The following is a 21234-nucleotide window of genomic DNA, read 5'->3' on the forward strand; positions in this document are numbered from 1 at the left end:
ACACACACACCACTAAACGAAATTCAGGACTGGAGATTCAAATACCATGTCTGAGGTCTATCTCTAAAATAACCAGGAAATACACACACACACACTAAACGAAATTCAGGACTGGAGATTCAAATACCATGTCTGAGGTCTATCTCTAAAATAACCAGGAAATACACACACACACACTACTAAATGAAATTCAGGACTGTAGATTCAGATACCATGTCTGAGGTCTATCTCTAAAATAACCAGGAAACACACACACACACACACACACACACTAAACGAAATTCAGGACTGGAGATTCAAATACCAATACTAACCCGAGAAGAAAGAAAAAACAGTACATTATCAGCTCTGCAAAGAAATATCATAAAGAATGCTATAGAAGAGCTTTCCTTGGTACTTCAAAATTCAAGATATACAATCAAAACTTAAATGCATCAAAATCTTCAATGTGTTCAGTGTTTAACTCCCTTATAAGATGAAGTTTCACACTGCTCCACCTACCTAATAGAGCAGCAAAAATAGGAAAACGATTTGGGTTCAGGTCCAGTTGCTTGGCAACTTCATGCATCAGATATTGGCTTGTCGTGAGACTTTTCCCGTTGCGGCTCAGTTTTAGGGCATGGGCACTGAAGTAGTAGGGGATGTTGCACAGTGCATAATCGGAGTCATAGGCCACCAAACCATGGAAACCATTCTCTCTGCAGAAACCAATCACTTCTTGATGGTGATCCTCAATGCTCTGGGCAACCTGTGTGAATGCAAGCAAAACTTCATCAGGTCTGGGGTAAAACTGTAGCAGCATGTTCAACTAGCAGACATTTTTGTACCTAAGGGGCAAAATGACAAACGGTAATATTATCCAGGAGAAGCCAGTCAAAAGTACCTTTAATAAAGTGGGTAGTACATAGTAAGGAAACCTCTAGGGGAAATCAGATTCAAGTCATCTGTCAGTATCTAGAATGCAAATTAATTTTCCATGCTTGATCAAAGTTCACCTTGACTGAAAAATACACAAAGCTGGCTGACTCTTTTGATAGTGTTTTGAAGGAAGGAATAAACGAAAACAGGAGAGGGGAGAAAAAAGGAAAAGAATAGAAGGAGGGAGACAGAGAAGCCACCCACCTTCAGTGGCTTCAATTTTTTGAAAGTAAATCAAATGCATTAAATTTCTATGACAGTTTAGTTCTCCCTCTTGCCACCTCCCAACCAATCAAGGCCAAGATAATATCGCTCACCTACTGTCTCTGGTCCTATTTCCCTGAGATGTTCAACTCACGAATTTAAAGATGTGTGTACTCATTCTAAAAATAACTGCCACAGCCCACATCAGGACTATTATTTGGACTAGCTCTAAATAAACTGTCATTTTAGTGATGAAAATTTAAGCCACAACTTCTTTACTTCTGAATCTACACACATGTACATGCAAAGAAACCATGCACACCAGCTCAGCTTTCTATAACAAAGAACAGGTACAGAAGCAACACCACAAAAAAGGATAAATCCCTCCTTATGAAATCCCCTAGAAACACCCAAGAGCACTAAAAAATTATAAAATATTTCAAGTCCAAGACCACCTATTTTTCTCCTAATTCAAATACTCCTTGGTCCAACAAAAATTCTTGATGTTTGTGTCCACAATAGCTATGGTACTTCAGATACTAGAACTTTAATCAGAAGATCCAGTTAAGAAGGGAAAATTAAATTTTCAGAGACTTAAGAAGAGAAACTCATGTACCTTTAACCTGAAATTTCTACAACTCCTCCCACTGTGGTTGTACTGAATAAAAATTTAAATTACATTTAAAATTAAGTTCTAGTGTCCAATGTCTAACATTCTAACTGGAAATCACAGACACAGAACACTTCCATCTCAGAAAAATCTCACTGGCCATGAGTTAATCTCATTCACATTGACTTTCATAATAGAAGTGACTTCCAAATATTGTTGGAATGTCAGCTATAATGTAATCTTCCTGACAGGCAAATAAAATCTGTTAAAGACATTTATTTAAAAGAAAAGCAACCTTCTGAATTCTCTTGGTAAAATGTTCAATAAAAATATTTTACTGGGGCTGGGAAGGTGGCTCAGTGGTAGAGCACTTGCCTTGCATGCATGAGGCCCTGGATTCGATTCCTCAGCACCACATAAGAAAAAAGCGGGAAGTGGCGTTGTAGCTCAAGTGGTAGAGCGCTAGCCTTGAGCTGAAGAGCTAAGGAAAGCGCCCAGGCCTAGAGTTCAGTCCCCACGACTGGACCCAAAAAAAAAGAAAATTTTTTTTTTTTTTTACTTTGCCGAGCGCCAGTAGCTCATGCCTCTGTCCTAGCTACTTAGGAGGCTGAGATCTGAGGATCACAGTTCAAAGCCAGCTCAGGCAGGAAAATCCGTGAGATCTCTCATCTCCAATTAACCAGCCAGAAAACCAGAAGTAGTGCTGTGGCTCAAGTGGTAGAGCGCTCACCTTAAGAGCTTAGGAACAGCGCCCAGGCCCAGAGTTCAAGTCCTATGACCAACCAAAAAAAAAAAAACTTTTTAAGAAAAAAAAATATATAATGTTCTACCCCTTACAACATGCTATTCCATCCTTAAATTTAAAAACATTGGAGCTGGGAATGTGGCTTAGTAGTAGAGTTCGTGTCTACCATGCATGAAGCCCTGGGTTCAGTTCCTCAGTATCACATAAACAGAAAAAGCCGGAAGTGGTGGCTCAAGTAGTAGAGTGCTAGCCTTCAGCACAAAGAAGTTTGGAGACAGTCCCCAGACCCTGAGTTCAGGCTCCAGGGCTGGCAAAAACAAAAACAAAACACTGTATACTAGTTAAAATAGGAAAGTATAGTTTTTTAAAAAAATCTCTAAGTGGGGCTGAGAAGTTGGCTCAGTGGTAGAGTGCTTGCCTCACATGCATGAGGCCCTGGGTTCAATTCCTTAGCACCACATAAGCAGAAAAAAGCCATAAGTGGTGCTGTGGCTCCAGTGGTAGGGCACTAGCCTTGAGCTGAAGAGCTGAGGGACAGCGCCCAGGCCCAGAGTTCAAGCCCCCAAGACCACAAAAATAAATAAATAAATAAATAAATAAAAATCTCTAAAATGAGGCTGCTTCATCTTCTGATTTCCAGAAATGGTAATTTCTCAGTCCACGTTCTTTACCCCAAATAATTTTATTACAAAGAACTTAAGGAAGAGAACTCCTAAGCAGGTCACCAAGGAGTATGTCCATGCAGATCTGGGACAAGTGCAAGGGCCCATAAACAAATGTGCACATTCCCAGCCAAGAGCAACCCCAATGAACTCCACCAGGGATCAAAAGCCAAAGAAGGAAATGAAGTCTGAGAGTGGGGGGGGGGGGGAGAGGGGGGTCAGGTCTAACCTGTCAGCTTTCAAATAACACTGTGAGCGTTTTAAAAGAGTGGGGAATATATTTCAAGAGCTGTAAAACATTCATGCTCTTTGACCTAGTAACTGCAGTCCAGGAAATAGAACCTTAAAAAAACAAACCATCAAATAAAAAATATTACAAACATAAAAAGAATCATAGTACCTTCTTTAGGAAAAACATAAATTAACATTATTGAAGATAGGTATACTACCAGAGTATTGTAGAGATGTGGAGAAACTTGGGGAAAGTTTCACAGTAAAAGATTAAACAAGCATTTCAGAATACAATATGGTGCATACACAACTATGTGAAAGTGTGCTTTTAGAAATAGACACACTAGACACTATGTTGAAAATGAACTATACAACTATAGGTAAGGATAGAAGGGAAAAGCTGGTAGAGAGGGAGGAAAGGAGTGCTACTGACCAAAAAGAAATATATTCTTTACTTACATAGCTCCCCAAGTATTTCTAAGTTATCTATAAAGATTACTAGTGACCAATATCCTGGAGAATTTTATAAAGCAAGGTGGTATATATGCAGTCCATGTTCACCCCTTTCTCTAACAGAAATGCTTGTTTATTCCAAACATTTATTTTCATATGGGCATAAAAAAATAAAGTATAGCTAGGGATGGTGGCACATGCCTGTATTTCCAGCATTCTGGAGGTTGAAGCAACAAGATTGAGACTTTGAAGCCAGCTGTGATACATGGCAAGATAGTATGTCTCAAAAAAAAATAAATTAATGTAAAAACTATTAATAACCCACTACAAATTTTGCAAATTATTAACAATATCTTAATCCTCCCCCTAAAGGTACATACAACACTAAACAAATAGCTACTTGCTAGAATTATAGTCCAGAAACACAGGTAAAGTCACATCCGTAAGTGCAGGCACCACACCTGCTGCTCAGAGCTCAACCTGTCCAGGCCTCCACTAATTTCTCCAACTTAACTGAGTCACAGCAAGGGGGATATGAGGTGGGGAGTGGGAAGTGTAGAAACGTCTAGGCTCCAGCTCTTTTTCCATCCCAATCTACTGAACACTCTGTCCAGCTACCAAGGCAAAATCTGAAGGATTCTTCACTTTCTGCAGTTATAACTGTAATAACCCCACCCCTACCTCTGTTAAAACTTGTTATGTCTTTATCTGAGGAAATGCAATGTGGAATTACAAACCACAAGGCTGGGCTGTAGCTCAGTGGTAGATGTGTGCTTAGCAAGGGATCTAATACTACAAAACAAAACAAAATCCCCCGAGAGTAACAAAGGCTTTCTCAAAGAGTGAACAGCAAAAGTGTGGTACAACAGTTACTTGGGGGAAGGGGAATGTGTCAGCGCAATTTACCAAATAAATCCAAAAAAGCTTGAATCAACAGTTGAAAGTTAATGGAGCTGGGTTCAGGATGACTGTCTTCGTCAAAGCTCATGCAATTGTTCAGTATAAAGAATAAAATGTATGGAAATTTAAAAACAAGTTAACCAGTACGTCAGGGAATGCCAAAGCAGAACACAGATGGACAGGTGTCTCCAACTGTATTAAGCTGTGTATACACAACCTCACTGACCAGGATGGAGAGAAGGGACTGCTTTGGGTAGCTGAACACTATGTGTGAATGGAAATCTTAGGGCTGGACAAGCACCCTGCTCTGCTTGGTAAATTTGGTGTGTCTTCTTGAGTCTGAGTTGACAATTCTGAAATCACTTGGCAGGAAGACTAAGGCAGAAGCAAACCGCACAGGAGCCAGGTTCTTATTGGCAGAGGAAGAAGACACAGTTGAGCAAGGGAGGAGGCGGCTCTGGATTAACATGAGATTTTGATGGGAAGTGGTGCTCCAATGAAGACACACAGACAGGGAGGGGGCAGAGCTGCTGGTATACCACTACACACAGACATTCCTGGGCCCAGCACAGGAACAGGAAATCACAAAATGTACTTGCAACATGAAATTTATAATCCTGGCACTCAGGGAGCTAAGGCAAAAGGATCAACAGCTCCAAGCCAATCTGGACTACACAGAGATCTTGACTTAAAACTCAATAAAAACAACAACAAAAATTGTGAGACATATTGTTGAAAAGATTATTTCATTCTGAACTCTCCAAAAGTATAATGCAACTTTAAAAGGCCCCCAAAATTACTTGCTGGTAGTCCACAAAAAGACTAAAACCACCTCCAAGTAAATTAAGCTTTAAATTAAGTTTAAACTGCCTCATTATAAGAATCCCAGTCTAGTAACCACTGAGACTGTCTGCCACATTGAAAGTGGTGTGAGCAGAAGAGCAAGGAAATAAACTTCAAGACTCCTGTACAGTCCTCTTCAGCTGCTGGCTGAGTGCCAGTGCCCCATACAACACTCCAGCCAGAGAACTGCAAAACCTATCAACAATTTCTTCCCTGCCACCCCTCCCCAAGAAACAAAGTATGTATACTTAATGCTGAAAAGTTTTTTAGCTTCAAAATTCCCTACTTTTAGACCCCAGGAAGCACTTTGTATCTAGCTTAAGATAATCATCATAAGCTTATCACCTAGGTGACTACAGCCAGGTGCTGGTGACTCATGTCCACAATCCTAGCTACTCAGGAGGCTGAGATCAGAGGATCATGGTTCAAAGCCAGCTCAGGCAGAAAAGTGTGAGACTCCTTTCTTCAATTAACTACCAAAAAGACCAAGGTAGTTATGGCTCAAGTGGTAGGGCACCAGTCTTGAACAAAAAAGCTCAGGGACAGACAGCACTGTCTAAATGGAAACAGCAAAAGTGTTTCTCCCTAATCTGACGGAAATCACACTACCTCAATGAGTACTGTGCCTAATACCAGGTGGTGAACTCTATCTTCTAATACTTCCAACTCTATCCCTTCCTATACAGATAACATATCAGGAAGTGGCACTGTGACTCAAGTGGTAGAGTGCTTGTTTTGAGCTGAAGAGCTCAGGGACAGCACCCAGACCCAGAGTTCAAGTCCCACGATGTCAAAAAACAAAACAAACAGATCAGAATCAAACCAAGTAATAAACAGTAGATACATGTCAGTAAGTAAACTATGAGAGGTTTCTTAATGTTTTTTTAAAAAAACCAGAGGTTGATATAAATACATTTTCAGACACAAAGAAACAATGTTTCTTTTCTTTGTATAGCCTTTCCTCAGAATAATTCCACACTAGTTCAGAGAATAACTACAGACATCTCCAGCCAGCTTCCTGAATTAGAAAATGGAAATTAATCTGATCAGAAGAAGATGTGAATCCATCTTAATTCTTTCATTTAAAGAAAGATTTAGGGGGCTGGGCATGTAGCTTAATGGTAGAGTGCTTGCCTAGAATGCATGAAGCCCTGGATTTTTGAACCCTCAGTACCACATAAACAGAAAAAGCCAGAAGTGGCACTGTGGCTCAAGTGGTAGATTGCTAGCCTTGAGCAAAAGAAGCTCAAGGACAGTGCTCAGGTCCTGAGTTCAAGCCCCAGGACTGGCAACACACACACACACACACACACACACACACACACACACACACACACACATTACTGAATGTCAGCCATGAGCAAGAAAGCCAAGCAAGAATATAAGGCCTTGCACACACACACACACACACACACACACAAATTACTGAATGTCAGCCATGAGCAAGAAAGCCAAGCAAGAATATAAGGCCTTGATTTCTAGCAGAGAGAAGAAAGAGATAAAGAGAGGGAAGGGGATAAGGAAGGGAAGGAGAATGAGAGAACAAAAGAAGAAAGGATTATTATTCAGGGTTGGGATGAGGGCAGTTTCAGTTCAGAAGATGACAAAATTCTAGAGATGAATGGTAATGATGGCTACATAACACTGGGGTGTAGTAAATATCACTGAGCTATATATTTGGGTTAATGCAGTAAATTACATGTTGTATATATTTCACCACAGTTCTTTTAAAATGAGGAAAAGGAAGGAGATACAGCCCTGATTCCCAAAAGCTTAGGCACTTGGCTCCAAAATGTAATTTCCTACATGTTAAAAAGTACAGGTTTGATCCCTTTGGATAAAGACAATTAGCATGTACATGACAGAAAGTGTCTTCCAGGCAAAACTTGAGAGATTCTTTTTTTCTTTCTAGTCTCTTCAGTGGATTATTATTTTGGGGGAGGGGGGTCCGGTCGTGGGGCCTGAACTCTGAGCCTGGGCACTGTCCCTCAGCTTTTCAGCTCAAGGCTAGCACTCTACCTCTTGAGCCACAGCACCACTTCCAGCTTTTTTTTTGCTTATGTGGTGCTGAGGAATCGAACCCAGGGCCCCATGCATGCAAGGCAAGCGCTCTACCACTGAGCCACCTTCCCAGCCCCTTCAGTGGATTATTTGATATGCAACTACACTCTGGTTCAATGTTTACTTGATAAAACTGTCCTATTGCCCTTTTTTTTTTTAAAAAAAAAAAGGGGGGGAGTGATGTCATAAAATGCAAATTAAACTTTAAAAAATTTAAAAATTTAAATAAAGATAAAAGGAGACATCCATGTGAATTGTATTTGTAATCTGTTTTATTTACTTATTTATTTTTGGCCAGTCCTAGGGCATGAACTCAGGGCCTGAGCACAGTCCCTGAGCTTCTTTTGCTCAAGGCTAGCAGTCTACCACTTGAGCTACAGCACCATTTCCGGCCTTTTCTGTTTGCGTGGTACTGAGGAACTGAACCTAGGGCTTCATGCATGCTAGGCAAGCACTCTACCACTAAGCCCCATTCTTAGTCCCTTGGAATGTTTTAAATTGTATATTGTATTAATCCCCTAATGACTCAGCCTAATCATAATTATTCTTACTAAAATTTCATTCCAAGTTGGATACAATGGCATCCAATATGGTTCCAGCTACTCAGTAGGCTTGAGGACCAGAGGATTGTTTAAGCCCACAAATTTCAGTCTAGCATGGGAAACAGCAACAACCTATTTCTAAATAAGTAAAGTCATCCTAGCTCTATGGGAAGCTGAAATGTGGAAGATCTGTTGAGCTTCCATCTTAGAAGAATCTATGGGCATGGTAGCCCATACTTGTCATCCCAGCTTCGTTGGAAGACATTAAAATAGGCAGATCATAGTCCATGCACAGACACAGGCAAAAGTGATACTCTATCTCAAATACAACCAGTGCAATAAAGGGCTTAAGGAGTGACTCAACAATAGAGCGCCTGCCTAGCAAGCATAAGTCCCTGAGGTCAGAGCCTAGCACCACCAAAAATAAATGTTTGTATTCACTCCAAAATATATCAAAATTTAATTTTTACAAATTAGAAAACAGATTCAAGACGGGTACAAGGTCTGGGAAGGTGGCTCAGTGGTAGAGCGCTTGCCTTGCATGCATGAGGCCCTGGGTTCAATTCCTCAGCACCACATAAGCAAAAAGAAAAAAGCCGGAAGTGGCGCTGTGGCTCAAGTGGTAGAACGCTAGCCTTGAGCTGAAGAGCTGAGGAACTGTGCCTAGGCCCAGAATTCAGGCCCCACCACCGACAGAAAAAAAAAAAAAGAAAAAACAAAAAAAGAAAAGACACCATCAGCAGTCTGTGCTGAGATCTGGAGAATCTGCTCTTTGTGAATGTGCTCTAGTTCAGCAGGTGAGCCCAGCACTTCAGACCCATGAAGGATCAACTCTTGGCTGTATAATCTATAGTTACTACCTACAGTAAAATGCCAGTAGCATGATAAATCCATTCTTTCCAAAACACTATTCCTGTAACAACCAGGAAATGCCAAATGACTAGAGCACAAAAGTTTCCTGTCTCTAAATTACAGACATTTCACTATCATAACCTAGATATACAATGATACATTTTCCCTAAGGTGTCTAGAAACAAATGTCACAAACACAGGTGTAACAAGAGAAAAGCCAGCTAAATCTGACCAACTGACCTAGGTAGAAACTCCCTTGTGCTTTCCACACATTGAATATCTCTAGTTAAGAAGTATAAAAGGCTTATTCAAAGATAAAGCCTCTGCACCAGGTGGCCAGGCTTCACCTTTGGAATTAACTCTAACTCTGGACTGGCAAACTTCCACTTCCTGCCACAACACTGCCGTGTGTGAGGGAGAGGCAACAGCACTTACTCTTCAAATATTCTGTGCACACCTGCTACATACACATCAGGTACTGTTCTAAGAAATGGGTATAGGTAAGGCTGTCATGGTCTCATTTTCTAGACAGAACATAAAAATAAGCAAAAGTGAAATAAAGGAGGAGCTACATGATAAATTATACAGGTCTCTAAGCATCCACACATATTCCTAGGGAGGCACAATGCCTATGTGCTTCTCTGATCATATAGAATAGTATTTATCAAAATACTGCAGGAAATAGAAATAAGGTGTTTTCTTTGTTAAAAAAAATAAAAAAGCCAGGCGCCGATGGCTCACACCTGTAATCCTAGATACTCAGGAGGCTGAGATATAAGGATCACGGTTCAAAGCCAGCCTGGGCAAGAAAGTACGTGAGACTCTTATCTCCAATTAACCACCAGAAAACTGGAAGTGATGCTGTGGCTCAAGTGGTAGAGCATTATCCTTGAGCTGAAGAGCTGAGGGACAGTGCCCAGGCCCAGAGTTCAGTCCCCACAACCAACCAAAGAAAAGACTCATTACCTGATTTATGTAATTGTAACCCCTCTGCATATCACCTATATAATAACAATAAAAAAACTTTTAAAAATATTTCTTCATATTATAACTATTTTGACATTTATTCCTATAGCTGACTGCTTGCAGAAGTTGGAATATATAGTATACATAAATTCACTTCTTCCCATTAGTATTCAGAAAAATAAAATGAAAAGCAATGTAGCACTAGAAATATTTCAAAGATAGAATGTGTGTGTGTGTGTGTGTGTGTGTGTGTGTGTGTAGAATAGATATACATGATATTTAGAGATCTCATGGCTTGATGACTTTACACAATTTACAAAGGCCCAAGGTTTAGAATTCTTGGATTTGGTCACATCAGGATTTCCTTCCTTGGTACTACTGGTGTTTGGCCCAGACAATTTTCTGCTGTCAAGATCTGTTCTATAGAGGCCTTATATCTGGCCTCTCCCCAATGCTTAAGTTAACACACCCATTGCTGTCCCCTGACACTCAAAAATGCGATTAGACACAGCCTAATATCTCATCTGTCAACTCCAGTTAAGAACTACTGACAGGTCTTTACAAGCACATTGTTTTATATATCAAAGAAAAGTTCCAAATGTTAACATGGACAAATGATTTTAATATTCCACCTCCACCATGGTGAGCTTCCTGGAGGTTTCCCTAATTTCCTGTTCTGTTCACTCTTCCATGCCTAGACATTGACAGGCTCTTGTGTACTGAAGGTATTAAGCACCCTGGTAAACCAGTTAGAAAAAAAGTTTAAGAAACTAAATCTTAACTGGGACTGGTGGCTCATGCCTATAATCCTAGCTACTCAGGAGGCTGAAATCTGAGGATCAAAGCCAGCCTGGACAGTCCTTGAGACTCTTATCTCCAATGAACCATGGAAAATGAAAAGTAGAGCAGTGATCAAAGCGCTAGCCTTAACCCAAAGAGCTAGGGATAGCGTCCAGGCCTTGATTTCAAACCACACTGATTTTTTTTTTTTTTTAAAGAGAGATCTTAAAGCTGGGTGCTGGTGGCTCATGCCTAGCTACCCAGAGGCTAAGAGCTGAGGATCACACTTCAAAGCCAGCCTGGGAGGAAAGCCCATAAGATTATTATCTCCAATCAACTACTTTAAAAAAAAAAAAAAAGCCAGAAGTAGAGCTGTAGGTCAAGTGGTAGAGCACTAACCTTGAACACAAAAGCTTAAGAATAGTACCCTGGAGAAGGTGGCTCAGTGGAAGAGTGCTTGTCCCACGTGCATGAGGCCCAGGGTTGGATTCCTCAGCACCACATAAAAATAAACAGAAAAAGACAGAAGTGGTGCTGTGGCTCAAGTGGTAGAGTGCTAGCCTTGAGCTAAAGAGCTGAGGGATAGCACACAGGCCTAGAGTTCAAGCCTCATGACCAAAAGAAAAAAAAAAGAATAGTACCCTGAATTCAAGCCCTAAGACAGGCACAAGGGAAAGGAGAAGGGAAAGAAAGGAAAAGAAACTTGGGGCTAAAAGCATAGGTCATATGGTAGAGTGCCTGCCTAGCAAGCCTAAGGCCTTGAGTTCAATCCCCAGTCCTACCAAAAATAACTTAAAAATTAAAAATAAATAAAATGAATGACTTTTAAAAATAAACTAAAATAAAGTTAAGTCCTGCCAGGCATGGTGACACACACCTGTAATCCAACTCAGTACAACAGGAGCTTGAGCAGTCTGGGCTACATAACAAGACTTCATCTTAAAAAAAAAAAAAAAAAAAAGCTTAAGTAATTGGCCCAAATATCAAAAGAAAATGAAATCTGTCAGGCCATATAATAGAGCAAAGTAATATTTTTTAAGTCAAAAGAATTTTATTCCTTAATAAATACCAACTAGAACACAGAAATAACAGAAAAAAATAAACTATTGATTATAGTAAAACTACAGAATGTGTAAAACTAAAAAAATTAACAAAACCAATGTGAAGAAAACTAACATGTAGGGCTGGGAAGATGGCTCAGTGGTAGAGCGCTTGCCTTGCATGCCCGAGACCCTGGGTTCGATTCCTCAGCTCCACATAAGCAAAAAGCCGGAAGTGGCGCTATGGTTCAAGTGGTAGAGCACTAGCCTTGAGCTGAATAGCTAAGGGACAGCGCCCAGGCCCAGAGTTCAGCCCCCACGACTGGACCCAAAAAAAAAAGAAAAAAGAAAAGAAAATTAACATGTACAAAAGATTCTAATATGTACATAAGAAAATTTAAGGGCTTGGAAGCATGGCTAAAGTGGTATATACATATACATGGATTGCAAATGTAGCTCAATGACAAAGTGGTTGGATCCAGGGGGCCCTGGGTTTGATTTCAAAAGCACAATGGAAAAACTATGAAACACATAGTTCTGGAGTTCCAGCTGCAGGAGGATCTATATACACATCTGAACAAATGGACCATAATGGCTTTACCCAAGTCTCAGCAGAAGATATAGTAAACTGCTCTGTCAAGGTATATAGGTTGAGGAGTCATAGCCATTCTAATGGTTACTAAAGTATGATGAGTCAGGAAATGGTTATAAGTCCTGAGTATATTTCTCACATCATGAATTTATTTACAACCATTTAAAAATGTTGATAAACACCAATGAGTTTGCAAAGCAAATCTTGGAGATGGCATTGGTAAGTTCATGTACTACACTGTTGAGAATGAGAAAGAGGCGCAACTGAGGATGACTGGCACCAGCAGGGCACACTTCATTATTGTGGACTGACAGTAGGAACTGATAGGGCAAAATGGCCCTTGAGTAGCAATAACTCTGATGTAAGTGGCTACAATGTTCAAGGTTCAAGCCAGCTGGGACTAGTAAGTGAAATCAGCCTGGGAGGAAACACACAGCTTAAACATCTACTAAGAGAAATCTTCAAAGAGTTAACATAGGGCTGAGGTTATAGATCAGTGATAGGAAGCTTGCCTAGCATGTATGAGGCTCTGGGCTCAATCCTCAACAATTAAAAAATAAAAATAAAAAAGTTAAATGAAGCTGAGCACAGTAGGTTAAGCCCATAATCCTAGTTACTTAGGAAATAAGATCAGAGGATAGCGGTTTGAGCCAGCCAAAAAAGTCTAAAAGAGTCCATCTCAACTAATAGCTGGTCTTGTTGATACACCCCTGTCATCCCAAGCTATGGGAGAAGCACAATGGCTGGAGACACTAGCACATGCCTGTAATCCCAGTCATAGAGGAAAAAGCACAAATAGGAATCACAGTCAAGTCACAGTCAAGATGGAGGAAGATCCATCTGTAAACACTAATGCAAAAACTGGCTGACAGATTGAATGAAAGATAAAGCCCTTAAGGACAATATTGAAAAGGCCATGATTTCACAGCACCTGACAGTCTCCCTGTGCTCTTGTGGCCAGCCAGTGGATGGTCTGGCAACATGGAAAGGATCATGAAGGCACCCGCATACCAAACCAGCAAGGACAGCTACACAAATTACTATATCAGTCAGAAAAAAAATTTTGAAATAAACCCCAGGCATCCAATGATCAGAGACATGCTTCGAAGAATTAAGGAAGACAAAGAGGACAAAACAGTTTTGGATCTTGCCATGGTTTTGTTTGAAACAACAACTCCCCAATCAGGGTATCTTCTACCAGACACCAAAGCCTATGGAGATAATATAGAAAGAATGCTTCACTTCAGTTTAAACATTGACCCTGAAGCAAAGGTGGAAGAAGAGCCAGAAGAAGAACCAGAAGACACAGCAGAAGACGTGGAGCAGGACACCACAGAGCAGGACGAAGAGGAAGAGATGGATGCAGGAACAACAAAGAAGAACAAGAAACAGCAGAGAAATCTACAGCTGAAAAAGATGAATTGTAAATGATACACTCACCATGGACTCTGTGTGGAGAGGGAATGTGAAATGTTTGTCATTTCTTTTGAGAGACCTATTCTGGATCCCTTCCCCCCTGCCGCCCCCACCCCTGCACTATAAAATGTTGGAAGAAGTGGATTTTTAGTTCAATTTTTTAAACATTCCTCAAATGTAAATTTGAGTACAATAGTACAAATGGAAATTTGTACTATTTAACTGACTATTCTTGATGTAAAATCTTGTCATGTGTATAAAAATTAAAAAGATCCCAAATTAAAAAAAAAGTGGTTGACAGAACTATTCAAGCAACACAGTGCCTGTTTAGCAAGTATGTGGCTCTAAGTTCAAATCCCAGTATCACTCACACACACACACACACACTCTCTCTCTCTCTCACACACACACACACACACACACACACAGAGTTAAACAGAATTACCATATGACCTAATAATCCTTCAATGTATATCGAAAACAAGAACAACAACAACAAAAAAGCAGGGATTCAAACTGGAATCTGTAGACCATGTTCATAGAGGCCTATTCATTATTCACAACTCACAAGGGGAAACAACTCAAAATATTCAGTGGCATTGCACACAAATGGAACATTATTTAGCCTACAAAAAGGAAGGATATTATGGGACATGTTGCAACAAAGACACTATGCTGAGCAAATTAAATTGCAGCCATGTGCTATATAGCATTCCAATGTTTGGCTGCATCAACTATGGTGATTCTATAAGATAATGAGGGTAAAAAATCCTGAGGGTAAAAAATCCCTATGGTCGAGAATTTTTACTGCTCTTTTATAATATTTAGCCACATAAGTACCACTGTATTAACAACTGTCTATAGCATTCAGAACTCGAACATGTTATAAAGGTTTGTAACCTAGATTTACATGTATGTGTAGGTGACACCAGTTAGTTTTGTTCACGTATAAACTATGAAATAGCCTAATGATGTATTCCACAGACTGTCTCTGTCCTTAAGCAAGACATGACTGACTGAGAGTACAAAACTGGCACACCTGAGAAACATACTCACCTTAAATGGATGAGTGATTTGAGTTAAGATAAGACCAATTCTGAATTCTGAACCGGAATTCTTTTTTTTTTTTTTTGGGTCCAGTCGTGGGCCTGAACTCTGGGCCTGGGCGTGTCCCTCCCTCAGCTCTTCAGCTCAAGGCTAGCACTCTACCACTTGAGCCACAGCGCCACTTCCGGCTTTTTCTTTTTGCTTATGTGGTGCTGAGGAATCGAACTCAGGGCCTCAGGCATGCAAGGCAAGCACTCTACCACTGAGCCACCTTCCCAGCCCTGAACCGGAATTCTTATAAATTAAAGGCCTTAAGAATAAGACATCAGAGCGGGCACAACTGCCACAGCTGCCACGGGATGAACAGTAGGTAGGCACACCCTCAAAGTACTGTCACATAAAAATGATCTGAGCTGCACGCTCCTCCTGCTGGGGTTAAGAGTGTTGTCCCCAGATGTCGCTGAATCAGCAGATCCTGTTTCTCCACTAAAATGTGGCAGTAAAGCCCTGATAGCAAACTGATAAAACAAATGTGAGGAAGGGCCTAGCAAGCACCTGGTATGATATCAGTAAGATCCCTCCCCCAAAAAGTACACAGGAGATCATCATCGTCCCAAAAACAAACATATTAGGCTAACCACGAAAGTCTGAAATCATGGTCCAATCTCACATTCTTTCTGCCTTACATACAAAACACAATTTTATGTAATATCTTAATAAAAACACCAGAGTATCAGTTTAACAAAACTTCACTGGAGCAATCAGGATAAGATCTGAAGAACTTCAAGTCCTTATAAAAAAAAGAAAAAACTTCAGTGATTTAAAGGCACCAAGATTTTAAAATAAACCTAACTCACTTGCTGAAGTTTCAAAGGTTATGATGACTCAAGGCACACAAGAGGAAATGCTCAGTTACCAGCTAAAGCCAAGTCCAAGTTGGCCTGTTCAATGCCCTAAACTAATTAATATAGTAGGCCAACTTCAAATGGTCAGAAAAATATAGTTATAACTTAAAACAAACGAGCAAAAACCAGTGCTTATTACTCTATCTAAGAAGTATTCTCTACATCAAGAAGTATTTCGCTAAGCAAACGTGACAGGAAATTATACCTTTCTGTAAATTTACAAAACACTAAGAAGACCAGTAAGATAAGGTTTTTGTAATGTCATACATTACATATAGCCAGCAGCTCAAGTCAATTCCATTGCCAATACAATGATCCCTCATCTATGGCAGGAATTACATTCCAGAGACCCTAGCAAAAGGTGAAAATCCACCAAGTAGCAGCCTTAGATAGTTGTCCCTCACTATATCACAGTTCACTTATTGATATGGGCTGAGATCTGAAAACAGATTAAAAGCCTCAGGCAGATAAAGCCAAGAGACCCATTTCCAAATTACCAGAAAAAAAGCTAGAACTAAAAACTTGGCTCAGGTGGTAGAGCTCCAGCCATAAACAAAGAAAGCTGAGAGAGAGCTCCAGGCTGAGTTCAAACTCCAGTACCAGAGACCAGGTACTAGATGACAGAGAGAGGGGAGGGGGGGGGAGGGGAAGAGAGAGAGAGAGGGAGAGAGAGAGAGAGAGAGGGAGAGAAGGAGAGAGGGAGAGAAGGAAAGAGGGAGAGAGGGAAAGAGAGATTCATGCAAGTTAATGAATATATATTATCAATCAATCATTCCTTTTTTTTACTGCCAAAGTAGTATTCAATAGTAAGGATCTATCAAGGAATTCACTTTCAATTATTAAAGGATATTCTAATCATTTCCAATTTGAGGCTATCATGAACAAAGCTGCTATAAATACTAAAGTGCCAGGTTTTATAAGAACAAAGTTTTCATTAGGAAAACACCTAAGAATGAGATTTGCTAGACTATATAAGAAACTGCCAAACTGATTCCAGAGTGATGGCACCATTCTGCATTTCCAACAGAACTGTGCAAGAATTCCAGCAGCTCAGCATTGCTTCTAGCACTTGCTATGCTCAGTCTTCTTTTATTTTACTCCTTCTAGTAGACATGCATAAAAACCAAAATTCATTATGGTTTTAAATTTTTAACCATTTTAACCAGTGGCTTAAACAAAAAAAAAAAAAAAAAGTAATCCAGGAGGACGACACAGAACTAGAGGGAATCAGGGGAAAACATACAACAGCAGGACCCATCAGCTGCACTGGACATTGATCAAAATGAACTAAGCAACTCAATAGCAGTGATGGGAGGGAGGGAACAAGTGGGAAAAAGGGAACAGCTGATGCTATGCAAAACAAAAGAAATGTACATATCACCCAATGTGGAAGAAATAACTGTATTGCAAAGCTCATAGAACTCATAAATGTTCTAGACCATGATATAGAAAATTTGCCCCATGAAAGTTAGAATATGTATGTGACTTTAAGTAAGCATCACTATCCCACAATACTATGAAATTTAGGAAATTATGTAACCACTTAATCACAAAAAAAAATTTGGGAAAAAATTTTTAAAAATAAAAGAAAAAGTAAGGAGGGCATTGTGGCTCAAGCCTGTAATCTTAGCTACTTAGGAGGTAGAGATCAGGGGATCGTGGTTTAGGGCCACCCCAGTGGACAAAAAAAAAAGACTCCACCTCAACCAATGGCTGGATGCTACTATCATCTCAAGCTATGGGAGAAATACAATGACAGTACATAGGGGTGCATCAGTCATCCCAATAACTCTTGGAAACACAAATAAGAGCATTATAAGAGTGCTGGAAGAGTGGCTCAAATGGTAGAATGCTTGCCTAGCAAGTCGGGGGACCCCCAAGTTCAACCCCAAGTACTATCATTAAAAAATAAGTATACTTCTTTAAACAGAGACCACTTAAATAAGTTTTTCCTGACTTAAAATCATCCTTATAGAAACAATATACATACTGAAAAAAAATTCCAAACATATGGAAACAAAGCACTCTTTTCTTTTCTTTCTTTCTTTCTTTGGTCAGTCGTGGGGCCTGAACTCTGGGCCTCTGAACCCAGGGCCTCAGGACTCTTTTCTTAACTTGTTTTTTCTTTTGCTGATGATTCTGTATTCTTTATCTTATATACAGTATATTCACATGCATATCTGTAGAAGGATGAGAAAAGAGTGAAAAGTGCAGCAGAGGTGCACAATGGACACTGATGAAAGTGATCTATATAACTCGTGGGTGGAAATGGGAGGGAGGGAATGGGAGAAAATGAGGGAACAAGACACTGTACAAAAGGAAATGTGCCTATTGCATGACAAATGTAAATGTAACCCCTCTGCATATCACATCTATAATAACAATAAGTTTTTAAAAATCATCCTTATAGAATAAACAATATACTGCCCATAACAATATAGACACATAGGGTTGTTTTTCTAAAATAGTCTCAGAATGTCTGCTTTTTATAGCATTTTAAATCTTCTCCTGTCACTTCTTGCTATTAAGGTACTTCTGCTTCTCTGGCAGACTTTCCTCTTAACTCTCTTCTCAAGCTGAGTGGAGAAAATAAACAACCAAGCTTGATAGAATTACATCTTTAAAAAAAAAAAAGAGGGTAGTCTGAGAGTGAGAGAGCATAAAGGTTCTTCAGTGAGGAAAGAGAAAGCTATTTTTTCCTGTCATTGTCCCAGAACTTCCTGATTTCTCTCTGGGTTGCTGAAAAATTTCTACCAGCTAAATTTCTTGGGCATATTAGAAGTTGAGGTGGTCTGGCTGGGAAGGTGGCTCAGTGGTAGAGTGCTTGCCTTGCATGCATGAGGCCCTGGGTTCGATTCCCCAGCACCACATAAGCAAAAAGGAAAAAAGCCGGAAGTGGCGCTATGGCTCAAGTGGTAGAGCGCTAGCCTTGAGCTGAAGAGCTGAGGGACAGCACCCAGGCCCAGAGTTCAGGCCCATGACCGGACCCCCAAAAAAACCAAAAAACAGAAGTTGAGGTGGTCAGATAAGGAACCACCAGGTAACAGTCATTACAATATTAATCTGTGCAATTCACACATTTTAATCTCACATCAGGAATTAAGCATTTGCATAACGCAAAATATATACAAAGTTATCCTGTATCCAGAAATCTAGATGGAATATATATCATCTTGAGTGAGGCATAAATCTACTTTCCAAATATTTGGGCCTTACCAATACACATAGGCCCAAATATTCTGTTTCCAATTTAAAAAGCATTTAACAGTTCTTCCAAAAGATGCTGCAACCATATACATATACTGAATGGAATGTGAAGTAGTAGTATTCCCTTTAAAGTCATTTGACTTAAGATACTGCCTGTGCTGTTAGCAAGAGCAAGGGAGAAAAGCAGCTCATCTCGTCTCAACAAACCAAAACAAAAGGAAGATTTTTGGGATCGCTCTGGATCACAACAGAAAAATGGTATCGTTTTCCCTTTCCCAGAGCCCGCGGCTACTGAGAAAACGTGAGGCACGGGCCTCTCACCCGAACTTCTCGAGGAATGGCACGCGGCCGGTCTGCCTGCCAGGCTCACGGGCCAATCACCACTCCTCCGGCCGCCTCCGCCCTCAGACTTAAATATCGGTCTGCCAATTGCAACAGGATGCTGGGTGGGACTTCCGCTATCATTTTAGGCTTAACTACCACCATCTCGTCACGGGCTGTGGGGCGATCAGGAAGAGAATTTTTTTTAAACTTTGGACGCAAGCTAGGTTCCAAGAGAAATAAAAGAACAAGCCAGAGTGACACGTGCTAGAAAAGCAGAAAACAGCCTCCACCCACCCATCCACCACCCCCCCCCCAAAAAAAGAAAACGAAAACGCAAGCAAAGTCCGGGATCGTTTATGTTCATCTTTCCAGTCAACTGCAAGGTCCTGAAGTTCTCACTCTGGCCCAATTCCGGCCTCAGAGCCTTCTGCCAAGGGGATAGCAGAAGGCTGACAATGTAGAGTTCTCACTGCCCACCCATTAGGGCACCGCTGAAGGTCACTGAACACACAGAGCCAGAAACAGATCCTGCAAGTTCATACCTGTACTGCACGGCCTCCAAACTCTCACCCCTAATTTTGAACTACTTCGTTGCCTCAGACCTAACAAACTGAGCTTCCAGAACGGACAGCATCCTATTCCCTCAAGTTTTATAATACCTTGAAAGGCTCTTAACACCAAAAGTTCCTCCAGACATCAATTTTCAAAAGCACTGGTGCAGGGCACCGCGTTCTGAATTACAGGCCCATGCACAAGGCTACGGAGGCAGCAACGCTATGTCCAACCGTCTCTTCTCATGGTCCTGGCGACCCTCCACTATTCCTGTTTACCCCACAGCCTTCCACCATAAGCTTGTTGCTGGGAAATAACGTTTTAAATTCGGGGGGCGGGGGGAAGGGAAGGAGGGAGTATGCTGTTGAAGTCGAAAGCGAGTGGGTAACTTGCCAGCCTCCCAAAGGGAAAAAAAAAAAAACCACGAAGGAGATCGGACAAGATGATGGCACTGCCAAGCCGAATTCTGCTGCGGGGCTCTCCACCACCCCTCGAGTGTGCTCACTCGCCTGCGCGGCCGGAGGAAGCGGACCAGGAGGGACCATGGTAGGCGGACTTCAACGGTGCGCGGCCTCAACAGCCGGGCATCATCCATCTTGCGCCGTCGAGCCGGCACCAGACCCGCTCTCCAGAGAACCCACGCGCCACAGCCTGGAGACACGCTGCACCCCCAGAAAAGCAACCCAGGAAGGCGGTGCGGCCTGACCCTCGGCCCTAACAGAAGCAAGAACCATCCCCCTCCAGGCCCAGCTTCGTCCCCTCCCGGCTGCCATGAACCTTGGCCCAACCCTGCCTGACCCTGGCCCTGGCCCAAGAAACCCCCAAGTCCAACCTTGACCCCAATCACTAGGGGCCCCCAAGCCCGGCCCTGAATTCCCCCCTCCCTTCCCTTTCCCCCGAGCACACCTTGACGTGGAAGCGGATGAGCGCCAGGCGGATACAGTGGGCCATGCAGACCGGCGGCAGGAACCAGACCTTGGGCGGCGGCGTGCCCTTGTTCTGGACATGGCTGACGATCTGCTGCGCCGTCTGGCGCTCGTTGCCCTGCCGCTTGACCCACTCGTGCAGCCGGGCCTTCTCGAGCGCTCCGTTGAAGAAGACGAAGAGCTCGATGTTGCCGCCGAAGCAGGCCTTGGCCAGCGCCGCCAGGTAGCCGAGCATGTGGTTCCATTGGCCGCCGCTGACCCAGTCGGTGTAGAAGCCGCCGTAGAGGCGATGCAGGCAGTTGTCGGCGTCCACCAGCAAGCGCAGCGGGGTCTGCGGGGGCCGCTGCCGCCCGCCGCCCACCAGGCTGCCCCGGGCCAGCTTCTGCAGCTCCACCGGCACCACGGCGCTCGGGCAGTGCTTCTCGATGTAGTCCTGGAAGCCCTGCACGCCCATGGCG

General features: G+C 41.8%; 1 protein-coding gene across 2 annotated transcripts in view; it reads right to left on the bottom strand.

Annotated features, from left to right (window-relative positions):
- The window catches only part of LOC105993217 (constitutive coactivator of PPAR-gamma-like protein 1), a 109146-nt gene extending 87912 nt beyond the window's left edge, over positions 1–21234 (bottom strand). Inside the window, exons 1-2 of one of the 2 annotated variants that reach the window (XM_013026402.1) lie at positions 20757–21234; positions 502–748 (exon numbers count right to left, since the gene is read on the bottom strand). In XM_013026402.1, the coding sequence (XP_012881856.1) occupies positions 502–748; positions 20757–21230 (721 nt within the window). In that variant the 5' untranslated portion in view covers positions 21231–21234. The remainder of the gene's footprint in view (positions 1–501; positions 749–20756) is intronic. The other variant, XM_013026403.1, reaches the window with a different exon arrangement.

Source organism: Dipodomys ordii, unplaced genomic scaffold (assembly GCF_000151885.1).
Source record: "Dipodomys ordii isolate 6190 unplaced genomic scaffold, Dord_2.0 Scaffold93, whole genome shotgun sequence".
NCBI lineage: Eukaryota > Metazoa > Chordata > Mammalia > Rodentia > Heteromyidae > Dipodomys > Dipodomys ordii.